The sequence below is a fragment of the Anoplopoma fimbria genome, chromosome 21 (assembly GCF_027596085.1).
Source record: "Anoplopoma fimbria isolate UVic2021 breed Golden Eagle Sablefish chromosome 21, Afim_UVic_2022, whole genome shotgun sequence".
NCBI classification, from domain to species: Eukaryota; Metazoa; Chordata; class Actinopteri; order Perciformes; family Anoplopomatidae; genus Anoplopoma; species Anoplopoma fimbria.
Window position 1 is genome coordinate 4,792,638 of NC_072469.1, and position 13,024 is coordinate 4,805,661.

Sequence of the window (13,024 nt, forward strand, 5' to 3'; positions counted from 1 at the left end):
GCACGAGTCTGAGCTCTGAAGCAGCCACATAACAGCAGTGCAGTGATGAGAGGCAACTACTTTTGCTAATGAGGCAATCTCAGTTTTTTTTTTTTCTATCTCATAATGAGAAACTGCATAAATACGGAGCTCCTCAGCCACAAGCGTGATGTGACATGAAGCAGAGAAGAGGCTGCGGCTCACTGGACGTACTGGAGGATTTGTCTGATCAGTAATGACCGAGTACTAGTCGCATGAACTTAAAGGGTCGGGTCGCCGAAATCACCCCAAAAAAATGTTTTCTTCCTCAGCCCTTGTGGTATCTACCCATGCAGATAGTTTGGTTTTATTTGTCTAAGCTTTGAGATATCCATCTTGGTATTTATGCGTCTACCCTGATTATATGGATGTCCATGAAGTACAGTTTGCAGTGCTCACATCATTGAGAACTTACATTTAAAGTTCGAAAAAAGAAACATTGTTTTGGAAAATACAGCATCCTTGGTGATTAACAGAACGGCTGAACAGGTTTCATTGGGACCATTTATGCAGTAGCATTTGATTACAATGAAAACTGTTCACAGGGAAGTCCATGAGGGTAAAGTCCCCTCTCATTGCACGAAACAAAAATAAAACCTTAGTTGCAATCTGTGTTGGACTGTACAATAGAACATTTTATTTATGTCAAATTGTGTGATAAATGCCATGACACAACATCAACGTTCTGATTTAGAAATTTAAAAAAAAAAAAATGTGAAGAGATGTTGCTCCTGACTTTCTTAAATGTCCTTTTTTTAACACCTTTGTGCACCACAAATGAATCATTATTCCATTCTAGAAAGCAGAAAAGTGGGATATATATTTAAGCTGGGCGACAAGCCAAACCACAAGAGTTAAGTGAGATTTTCTTTGGTGATTTTGGTGAACCGACCCTTTAACTGGAGGGTTGCGTGGCGTTTATTTGATGCTGAATCTTGACTGGAGGTGGAGGCGATCTCTCCCGCTCGTCACCTACCTCCTGTCATCCTACACTACCAGCGGCCTGAGAGGGTTAACGCTGGGCACGCACACACACTCACCTTTGATTTAGCTGAGTCACTAGTCGGTGAATCTGCGGGTAAAGAGAGAACAGAGGGACACGTTAGAGGGTTTTACAAAGCAGATGAACACAAAGGTGAAGTGCAACATGGGAAAATGAATCAGGGAAGGAAAAAGAAAAAGGAAGAATAGAACAACAATGTTGATGAGAAGGATCGTGTGGAGTGAAAAACACACAACAACAGACAAGACAAGTGAGCACATACATGAGCAGACGACAGGCCATGCTTCACACGGAGACAGACGAGCTCTAGGTTACACTCAGGTCCACATCTCTCCTAACACACCAGAACATGGAGTCCAAGCCGAGCGAGGAAAGTTCTGATCTTCCCTCAAGGTTCTTTGTGATACTGAGTGCAACTGTAGCAACAAACACAACGAGCACGTTTGATGAGGTTGATAATGTGCCATGCAACACAAGGACGGTGAGGGATATCCAGGTATGCAGACGTGAACCCTATCATAGCATTTATTGATAAAAAAAACAAAAAAACATCTGAGTATTGTTTTAGAATGTTAAATGTTATTGCAGATACCTAGACAATACTTTTTTCCATGCCTTACTGTTAAAGTTTCCCCTAGAAAAATATTTGTTTTGCAACAGAAATAGCCACAGTTCTCAAATGTTACATGTGGTCTGAACCAGTGGTTTCTAACATCTACTTAAAGAAATATGTACAAGTCCTCTGAAAACCATATCAAACTCCAAAATGGAATCTCCTCCTCAGCTTTGTGCTGATGCATTTAACCGATGTCCCAATGGGTTTTTTCAAAGGTTTATTTGGGTTATATTTGATCAACATCAATCAGCAAATTTGGAGAAATATGGTGTTCATTAGATGAGACAAAGTCCATGAGATGAGAGAAGTTCAATCAAAGAGTGACTTTCACTTCTCAGACTGTTTCAATTATGTTTTTAAAGGCACAGAGAGGTAAAACTATCTAGTGTTTTATTGGGGGAAAAAAAAGCAAAACTATGTTAGAGAAAAGTTTAAAAGTAAACATAACTTTTTTTTGTAGATTTTCCTGATTATTATCTCATGGATCCCTACGATTCATCTTGCGACTCTCAGGTTGGGAACCACTGGTTTAATCAAAAGAACCTTTATGATCCTAAATAAACAATCCTAAAATAAACAATACATTGATGTAGGTCAGTAACTACCTGATAAGCAGAAGACATAGAAGTCTGGACATTTAACGCCAGTTTTCAATACTTGAAACAGACCCATTTTGTTTGCTAATAATGAGTCTTGATACCCAACCTCAAAAGATAGACTACAATTCTTTTTAGCTGATCTGACGAAGCAATGTGAGGTGACATGAGTTGCCATGACAACAGTGACACGGTGATGAAGGAGACGGCTATGGAAGAAAGCAAAAAAGAAATAGCAGTGGTGACACAGAAGTGACAGGGGGGTCACAGAGGGGCTAGCTATATGAGACGAGGGGAAACTACATGAGAGAGAGTATGTGAGCGAGGAAAAACCTAGAATCAGTCCTCACCTGCTCTGTAACCACATCTACTCATGGCATCCTTCTAGCTAAGAATTTTGCTTTTTTTTTGTTTGTTTGTTTGTTTGTTTGTGTGACATAGCCGAGCCCCCCTATACACACCCCTTACAATACAGGTGATGGCACGATATGCAAGTGCACACTGACTGGTGACGTAGAAAACCATACCATGCTATCTCTCCTGTTGGCGAGCTTGCGAGACAGTGAGGAGAGACAGCGGAAAGCCTTTCAGACAGTAGCACCGGCCTGTGTTAGGTAAACTCTGACAGACAACCGACAACACCGGACGCCTGCACAGTACCGTGTAGCCGCTTCGCTTCCCCTTCTCCGTCTCGGTTTTGTTTCTTTATTGCTTTTTTTGGTTTTACTTTTTTCACTCTTTGGCTTTTCGTGCGCTCAAAAGAACTGCGGGTTCCTGCAGACTAGGCAGCTACACTGGGGGCAACAGTCCTCCTTCTTCCTACAGTTCCAGCTGTCCATCACGGACACTATAGAGTCCATCAGTGTCATCATGGTGTGATAGACTCCTCCCACTTGGCCTGTGTCAAGATCAGTATGTGTGAATGCTGGGAAAGCCTTTAGGACACCCGACAGAGCCTCACTAGAGACAGAGGAATCAGAGGTCGCCTTTCACTGTAAAAACATCTATTTCTGACGTGAGGAAGAACATGCCTTATTAATGCAACAGTAGGCGGGATAAAGGGAGCGAGGAAACACAGCCCAGGGGTGGAGTTTGATTTAAATAAGTTATTAAAAGGGCAGAGGGATAAAAAAAGGAAAAGGACATCTAAATCTATCAAATACCGAGAAAAAGGGGGATAAATCTCGTAAAGCAAATGAAGAAGCGAGACAATTTATTGCATCCTCTCTTCTCGATGTGATGCAGATAAATTGCCCACAGAAACCCACGCAGGCGTTTGGACTCATGGTTAGCCATAGACATTTCTATCTAGTGGCAGCAGCCAAAGAAGCAAAAAGAGGGGGGAAGCTTGGCCTGAGGGAAGAAGCAGCGTAATCATCAACATTTGTTACTAGTTTACCCACCGGTCGCTCTCCAACCACAGCGCTCAGCGGAGGAAAGGGTAGAGAAAGATGAACCCACCAAAGAGTTGGTCTGCCAGAGGCAGAGCGTGTTACCTGATACTTCACCCTGCGATGTGCCCGTACGGCCGATGTTGGTGAGCAGGTGGTCGATGTTGGGGACGGGCTGAGACTCCACCGCGCTGTCATTATGGGATATAGTCTGAAAGAAACAAATGATACGCGGTAAGGAGCAGATTCAGGAGGACAATTTAGAGAAATTTGCAGCACTAGAAGCTAAAATGCAATTTATAAATCATCCAGTTTGTTGCAATGAAACCTGTTTTACATCTTCTGAATGAAAAAACAACAGGAGGAAGATTGGTTTTTAATTCAGCAGCCATAAGAAACAGCTGTAGTAGAAGAGATGGCCAGATACTCTTCATGCAGTTTGACAAGTGCACATGCATTTTTTTTGACATAATGTGCATCTGTAATGTTGGATATTGCTGACCAGCTTAAAATTGGCCGCTGCCATTAACCCTTATTTATCTCAAATCCGTTCTTTTATCATATCTTGTATTTTTGGGATTATTTTTATGTGTATGAATGGATTTTTTACAGTTCTTAAAGTATTCACCCCCCTTATTGTTTTTCCTATTTTGTTGCAATATTATCATTTATAGCAAAGGGAGTGAATAAATATGCACACACCACTTTTCAGTTTTTATATATTTTCTTAGATTTTGAGGTGGGGGAAAATAAGTTATTTTTCACCATTTTCGAATATTTTGTTTATATCCATTACATAAAATCCAAATATAAAAAAACATTTTAGTTCCAGGTTTTAATGCAACAAAATAGCACAAACGCCATGCAAGGCACTGTATGTGTACTTCTATTTGCATACTCACTTGCCTAAATTTCTCCCTTTAGGGACAAAGAAATTGGTTTAATTTAATTGAATTGGTTAAAAGACATATTTGGAGAGAGACCAGAGCTGATAAGATAATTTAATGAACTCACCACTGGATCTCCGTTCCCATCTTCGGTGAAAAACCAGTGATACTAGAGGAAAGACAAACGGCATTACAATTTATTCTGTGTGTTATGTAACACCACAATATCTTTAATGGAAAGTTGAAGATCTGATGCTCACATTTTGAATGAGGGCCTCCACTATCCTGTACTGGTCTGGCATGTGTGTCACCATGTGGGTCATGTTGTCCTCGGTGGTGCGCACCAGAGTGGGACCAAACACGATGGCCAGGTTCCTTGGTTCCATCTAACAAACAAGAAAAACAAGATTTAGTGTAAATCTCTTTTTATTTATCTAATCAAAAACTTATAAAACTGATAACAATTTGTAAGTAACACACCTTATTCTTATCTGAGTTGTCAGCCACAGTTTTGAGATGAGCCGAGAGGAACTTGAGGGTCTCGTAATGATGATCGGGCAACTCATGAAGCTGTAAGTAAAGAGAGACGACATCACACACGGACATAATAACACACATATATTCTATTCTATCTAACAATATTTAGTTGCATTTCATAAGAACGTCATAGGTTTATAGCGCTCTGGTACATTGTGTTGACAGATTGTAAAAAAGAAAAATCAAATGCTTTACAACCAAATAAATAAATAAAATAAATAAATGATTTAACAAATAAAAACATATTACACAAATGAATTGTCAAAGCAACTCACCAGCCTCTTGAGCACTTTGAGTCTCTCCACTGGGTCTTCTGTTCTGTTGGCGTCTATAAAATCTGCGTACCTATCTGCAGGAGGAATAAGACAATTAGGCAAAGGCTGGAGGTGAAATACAGCCAACTTTTTTTTTTTTTTTTACTGTGTGTCAGTTCTCACTTCTGGCCACTAGGTGTCATGCACAACCTTTGAGACTTACCGTTGGTGAACAACGGCTCTGGAAGTTTGCGGAAAAAGGACTTGAGTAAACTGCTGATCACATTGAGGTCCCTCCATTTCTGCAAAACATGAGAAAAGAATTGAAGTTATACAAAAAAAAAAAGTTTGTTCAACAAACATGAAGATTTTAAGCTCACAAAAAAACAGGTAACATCCACGAACAAGGTGCTGCTGCTCTGACTGCTGCACCCCCGTACGTCGGTTGCTATGTTGACAATCTAGAAATGCAAGATTCTGTCTCGGCATTCACTGACTGTTGCTCTGGATACAAAAAAGTACTTAAATATAGAAACACAATCAAACTTATCTCAAATAAATAAGTGACGGATAACAAGCAAGTATTCAGTGCAGAGAATTGTTCTGTGAGCACACACATCTAGAGAACACTGCAGTCTCCATCACAATAAGGTCAGCACTGTAGAACGTGACACTTCAAGGGGAGTTTAATTAAAGCAACACCGATCGATAAAGTTCCACTCACATCGTCCTGGACATCGATATCGTTCATGCCCTTGTTATTGAGCTCCTCCTGCATGTTGGAGATGGCGGCGTTGTTTCCTGGGACTCTGTAGATGCCTGTGTACTCCAACCCCCTCTCCTCCACCAGCTTACAACACACCTCCACAATCAGAGGCACAAACTGGAAGACAGAGAGGTGCGGGAAATGTTTAGTTTATTGGACATAAAGTATATTATTACTGTGAGGAGAAGATCAAAATCAGTAACATCCATAAAAACCCTAAAATGTTTAGTAGAGATGCAAAAAAAAGATTTAAAGATGAGTATTTTTCCTCGACATAATCATTCACAGGGTTTTATTATTTATACAAATATAAAATATCAGCACAGACCTTGTTGTTCAGTGCAGGTGGACAGTCGTCCAGCCTCACTCCAAACGTGACTCCTGGAGACGGCTTCCTCTCGAAAGGTTTCCTCATCAGCCCCGGGATGCTCTTCCTCCATGTCCCTTTATCCTTTGGAGGGCTTGTGTCATCTGCAAGCACCATGAAACAAACAATACAATGAGCACAACGAACACATTTGGTATTCTTAGTAAAAAAAAAAATAACAGAATTAGTTGATTTCACTTTTTTTTTTCATGCAAAAGACATCAAATGCGAAGAAAAAACTGAATAAAACATTAAATGGGGATTGCTTCTTTTCCTACCTTTGTGCATGTTTTTCTTTTCCTGCTCAGGTTTGGGAGTGAGTGGGCTCGATGCTTTGGGCTCTCCCTTCCCTCCCAGCAGCGTCTGTCTGATGCTCTGGCGTGACGGTTTGGGCGACGGCTCCGTCTTGCTGCCCGTCGGGCTGCGCGAGACGTGAAAACACAAAATGAGCTTTCACATCGGACAGAACGCATCCTGCACTCAGTGAAGTTTTTCCCTTTTCCCCCCCCTCACCTCATCAAAGTGTTGTACTCCTTGATCTTCCTGCTGATGAGGTCATGGCTGGTGAAGGCCGCGTTCTAAAAAAAGAAAAGGGAAAAGGATGGAAGGAAAGAGGACACAATAGGTGATGGTTAAGGCTTCAGGTGCATCAGGTCCCACCCCTAACATAACGGATCTGTATGGAACCTGCTGCTATCAGGTGACACAGGTAAGACCACTGGAATGTCATAGTATGGACACTGTGGTTAGATCCTAAAGAGACAGGAAAGATGGGCTTAAATTTCTAACGGAAGGAGACCCGCCTATTTCAAGACAAAGAAGAGCATATAGCAAGAAATATCCAATACACATTATCATTATATGAACAGTAATGTTGCAATAGCTGCCAAGCAACAGCAGTGTATCAAATGAACAAAATACAATATCCTAAATCTCTCTTTTTTTCCTGTGAGGTTTACTCATACTGGACAAACGCATCTACCTGTTCATAAGGAAGCACTCGTCTGTGAGATTTTATCACCTATCAGGGCCGCAATTTACAACCGTTTTCATTATCGATTAACTTGTCAATTACTTGCGGTCTATAAAACGGAAGGAAGTAATGAAAAAATGCTGATTGAGATTTCGCAAAAGCCTGAGTTGACTTATTTAAATGTATTGTTTTGTCCAACCAACAGGCCAAAATCCAAAGATATTAAATTCACTATCATATTAAACAAAAGCAAAACAGCTGAAAGGTGATCGATTAAAAAAATCTCTCGTTTGATTCACAAAAATGTTAAGATTAAAAAAAAAAAGAAAAAGAATATCAGTTGCGGTATAAGGAAAAATCAACTAGAGCATTTTAAAAGTTTCACAGCCAACTTTGACAGTCACACACATGAAGAAGAAATAATTTGACATAAAGTCGAGACAAATGCTCGAGATGAATTCATTAATTAGTTCATTTTAATTATGTTCGCACTCCTGCCTATAACTATAAAGTCTATATAGTGAAAACTGAAATGACACAAAAAGGGAAATGTATTATTCTAGGTGGTGAAAAGATATGCTTGTCCAGTGGATTATTTCATCTTCCATAGTTTGAACAGCGTGAGTCTCACCTCCTCATCCAGGTTGCTGTTCTCCTGAATGACTCTGATCCAGGCCAGCATGTCCTCCCGGTCCTCGGCCTGGAACAGGTACTCGCAGTCCGACGTGGTCAGCCGCAGCACGTTCTTGCGCTTCGTGTCGCTGTACGAGATGTCGATCAGGCAGGCCTTGATGCTGATTGGCAGCGGCTCGTCCACTGCCTGGCAGTTGGCGTGAGCCTGCCCTTCCTTTCTGTCTTTGTACAGGCAAAGGTAGCGGCCTCTCAACACGGCGTACATCTGTTTCCACGGGCGCATACCTCCTCCGACACGCTGCGGGAAAAGGTTGTAAAAGCAGAATTGAGGTAATCTGAGGGTCAGACAAAGAAATAAGGGCAGCCCTGCTACAGTTTATAAACAGAGTTGCTTGAAGACGTGCTTTCTGCGTCAGTGTGTGAGTTATTTGATTCGTCGGCTTTCGTATGTAGAGACGGTCCACACCTTGCTCTTGTCCGTGTTCAGCTGCTTGAAATGAAGCAAACCCTCCTTGGTGGCGTCACAGAAGACGTCCGATGAAGAATCCCTCCTGGACCCTGAATCCTCGGATGACCTGTCCACCTGCGGGTGACGGACCAAACAAATAACATTAAGCCAAAAATGTATTTTGTTAAAGAAATATAAATATGGGAGAGAGAGACAAAGAGTGTCGTTTATGATGAAAAGCTTTTTAGTTTTAAAATCTAGGATGGTACAGTGATGATCACAGTTAAGGATTTATAAAGATCCTAAATACTTAGAAAGAAACTTTGAATTAATTATTTACCAGCAATGCTTGATGTTGTTTTTACAGCCGTCCCTATTTCCCCTATTCAAATTTCACTGGGAGAAGTTTTATCTTTTGGGTGTGACCTAATGAGCTGATAAGCAGCAGGATGTGCCAGTCATATGGCAGGTGAACACAGCTGGCACTGAACAAACTCAAACTCAAAAACAAAATGGGGATTTAACTCACCTTCCTCAGACTCTTCAGACCAGGTATTAAAGACCTCCTGAATGGAAAAGAAAAGGTTCACTTTTAAGTAATTTGAACGTTTTCCTCATAAAAAATATTTTTACGCCAATCAATCCTTTATTCCTATCTATGATGACGCTGTTGATGGTAGAATAACTTACCCTATGCCTTCTCCTCTGTAGTTATCCAGGCCTTCATCATACGACTTGGACCGCTCTGTTTTAGTACCGGAATCCGAGTCAATAATCGTGAGACGGAGAGAATCTATAAAGAGAGAGGGTCAAGAAATGATTGTAACCAGCGAGTTCAGTCGCTGTCATAGGCTCGATTTGGCTGCTTTGACATGAACATACCTTGATCATGTGACAGATGGCGTCGAATGAGCGGGGACGGAGAGGAGGGGCTGGGTGGGATGGTGGTGGTGATGATGGGCGTTCCTGATATAACAGCAGAGGCGGGGATGAGGGTGCTGTCCTGGTCGGTACCGGGACTGGATGGTTCATCTGAGGACAGAGAGAGAGACACATTTATGCTGCATTTATGTGCTGTGGGAGTAATCGGAAAAATGACTTCCCAACTGGAAAATGTATGTTGCAACAACAACAACGTCTCTGAAAGGTTTGGTACATGACTTGCCAATTTGACGTCATATCACACAAAAACATGGCAAATGAAAGTAAATGTTGGGTTGGTGTTTAAAAGAACATTGTATTTATTTACATATTGCATATACATTTTTTGCTATCATGTAATTGCCAATATGATATTAGGTTGTAACCGTTAGATGCTTTCCATGGAGAGTTGCCTAGATTATTTACAGAATTTATATATTGGCATAAACCCTCATAACAAGTCAAGTAAAGCCAAATTGAAGTGGTTTTAGGGAACGTTCTGGTGCAGCAACAATCCAGACTTGTAACTACCCAACTTGAGAAATGAAACTAAATGAGGAGCACATGAATGCACCATTAGCTACAGGGCAAGAAAACATGGAGCATTTTAGGTTGTGACTGACTGTTAGCCAAACCTCTCCCCGCTTACTTGGCATTTAAAGAGTTTGAAGGGTGTCTTTTTTATAATAATCTTTTGAAAACCACAAACCCAATGCAAAAGTGCAAAGAATGTATTAGAAAGTGTGTGTTTCTGCTTAGTCATCAAACAATTGTTATTGATATATTTGTCGAAATAGCTTCCTACCAGCAGCAGTAACTGAAACCATTGACACATCATTATCTAGCTAACTGAATTAGTTTGTTACATAAAGTCCATAAAAAAATGATAAAAACCTTCATGACTACCAGATCTACTGTGTCATAATTCCAACTGTGTGGCATGCTCTGTATTATTCCAGCTGAACTCATATACCACTTTGGCATAAATGCATTTATATTGAGCAACAGGAACATTAAATCACCCAAAACCAAAGTCTTATTCATCTCTGCTGACTCCACTAGAATAAACATTCAGCAGACGGTGATAAAACGCTGTGATGATGGCGCATGGGGCTAAAGCGACGCGACGCAGACAGAGACGCAGCCAGACGCAGCCAGTCAGCCAGCAGAGAGGCGTCTCAGTGCCGATAAGCTGGAACACACCTTCCCTTTCAAATAAACACAGGCAGCAGTGGCATTACATCACCACAGACACGGCCGTGTCATACTGTCTGATACGCAATATCAGCAGGATGGCAAGCCCTAAAAACAAATGAAGGGACGCGTACGCTGAATCATATCAGCCAATGTGCTGATGCAGGTAGTTCAGGTGAACCACCAACTTAAACAACTAAGTAGAGCGCTTCATATGTTCTTTAGCTTTATGAAAACCCCATTATGCTGCCTTCGTTACAGAATGAATGGAGAGTAAGATCAAGCAAAAAAAAAGAAAAGAAGATCGACATGATTAAATTCCTGTGCACTGATACAAATCTTTAACTTTCACAACAACTTTAATATGAATCATCTGATCTGCTTGTTGGTTGTGTACGGATTACTGCTGTGAAATCTCCCCCCCCTTAAAAACCTCAGACATCTCCCATGACACTGCAGACCTCATTTCAGCCCATCCCCGCAGATTCATTTAATGACTTGTTTGTATACCTCCAGTCCTGTTCCTGTGGAATAGCATGTCTGACACGCAAGACTAGAATATCCTTCACAGGGGATAACAGGAGATTCAGATCTTCAAACAAATAGTTACACATTTTTGGGAACTAAACTTAATTGCTGAGAGACAGATAAAAAGATCTAGTATTACTCTCATATTGTTTTCTGTTAAATATGAAGCACATGACATGCCCCCCCCAGTAAAATATACCCAAAACAAGATATAACATGTTACTTAGTGAGCTTTAGAGGTGCTTGTAGGTGGATTTTTATAATCTTTGGACAGAGCTAGGTTAACTGTTTCCCCCTGTTTTCAGACATGATATCTCAGCAATAAGTGCTTTTCCCAAAATCTCAAACTATTCCTCTAAGGTCTGTCCAAATATAAAACTTCAACCATCAGTGAAAAAAATAACAAAACCTTTTAGTGTTTTGCCTTCACAGCACATCACAGGTGTGAAAACACAGAACACCTGAAAGTGCTGAAATTGTAACCTGATCTAATCTGGATCTAAATGTAGAGAGGTAAAAAAAAAAAAAAAGCGGCAGCTGAGGTGCGTTTGTGTACACACGTTGCTGCTGGAAGAGGATATGATGATTAACAGCCGCAGGTTCTGGGGAACGAAGAAACACAATTCACAACTCATTGGCTGGTGATGAATCACCGATGACGACACAACTGAGGACGCAAGGTCGAGTTCAAGCTTGTTCGGTTATGACAGCCGATAACTTGGCAAAGATGTGAAAAGACACAGACGAATAAATACTTAACAACTTTAATTTTGTGTGTTCTTCAATTGAGGTTCAAACACCACAACAAGTAAACACAGAGTTAAACTATGATGCATTTGTTTTGTTAAGAACACATCCAGTTTTCTGAGGAAAAGCATAAAAAAAACAAGGAATTTTCCTCGTCGGGGGGGACGTGACATTTTGTACGTACTGTAGCAGGACCCCTTGTGCTCTGTTCCCGGTACAAAATCTTTGGCGGACACCTAATGTACAGCAGTCGTTCCCTTTATTGTTTGGAACTGTACTGTACATGAAATCTAATTGAAGCCGCAGGAATGCTCTTATTCTCTCGGTTATGTCACAGTCCATTAGAGCGATGTTCTTGGGTTTCTCCTGCCGAACAACAGAGGGGGAAATGCGAGCCAATTCAGGGAGTGTGGGTGGGGTGGGGTGGGGGGTGGGGGGGTGAGTGAGTGAGTGAGTGAGTGAGTGAGTGAGTGAGTGAGTGAGTGTGTGTGTGTGTGCGTGTGTGCTGCCTTACTCTGATGCTTCGTTTGAATACGTCATGGCTGCCTGCAGTACAGTATCACCCTGTCACATAATCACACACTTGACTCCATGTCACCCCCGAGTTCAAAACGCCACAAGGAACCAATTTATTCATTCATTTAAATACCGTTATAATGCTTTGACTGTAACTTGAGTAAAGTACGTTGTGTATTCAATAATTTATACTGCCTTCATGACCTGGGACGATTGGTTTCACTTGCAACATACTAAATTAAATAAGCTTGTTGTTTTTTTACTCAAACGAACACTATTCTAACAAGTACAAACCCCCGGGGTGCTTCATGTAAGACTACCATTATTTCTGATGATCCACAGCGTTTCAAGATGACATTAGGACACAATAGATGTCCTTGTAGTAGGATAAGAAAGGCCACCGTAGATAACACTTGATATTCAATGCCTTTTTGTGATTGTATGCACCAACTCCTGAAGCAAAAAGGGAGCTTGGGGTTGTTTTTTTGTAATTTGGTTCCCATGGAGAGAGGGGCTTTTTCTTTTTGATCCACAAAACAAGGAAATATTGAGAGTGCAACCACAAGTATGTCCCCATTTGATTGGACAGGACTACCAGAGAGGCCACCTTAAAATGGGGATTTAAGAGA

The 13,024-nt window shown here is 41.1% G+C and overlaps 1 protein-coding gene across 1 annotated transcript in view; it reads right to left on the minus strand.

The window, feature by feature from the left end:
- The window catches only part of LOC129110780 (rho GTPase-activating protein 21), a 37,201-nt gene that overhangs the window by 3,082 nt on the left and 21,095 nt on the right, over positions 1-13,024 (minus strand). The window contains exons 7-22 of the mRNA XM_054622990.1: positions 9,372-9,521; positions 9,180-9,282; positions 9,019-9,055; positions 8,508-8,624; positions 8,040-8,339; positions 6,949-7,013; positions 6,714-6,856; positions 6,397-6,539; positions 6,027-6,185; positions 5,526-5,604; positions 5,324-5,397; positions 4,992-5,081; positions 4,772-4,897; positions 4,639-4,680; positions 3,730-3,835; positions 1,059-1,090 (exon numbers count right to left, since the gene is read on the minus strand). Of these exons, the coding sequence (XP_054478965.1) occupies positions 1,059-1,090; positions 3,730-3,835; positions 4,639-4,680; positions 4,772-4,897; positions 4,992-5,081; positions 5,324-5,397; positions 5,526-5,604; positions 6,027-6,185; positions 6,397-6,539; positions 6,714-6,856; positions 6,949-7,013; positions 8,040-8,339; positions 8,508-8,624; positions 9,019-9,055; positions 9,180-9,282; positions 9,372-9,521 (1,766 nt within the window). The remainder of the gene's footprint in view (positions 1-1,058; positions 1,091-3,729; positions 3,836-4,638; positions 4,681-4,771; positions 4,898-4,991; positions 5,082-5,323; positions 5,398-5,525; positions 5,605-6,026; positions 6,186-6,396; positions 6,540-6,713; positions 6,857-6,948; positions 7,014-8,039; positions 8,340-8,507; positions 8,625-9,018; positions 9,056-9,179; positions 9,283-9,371; positions 9,522-13,024) is intronic.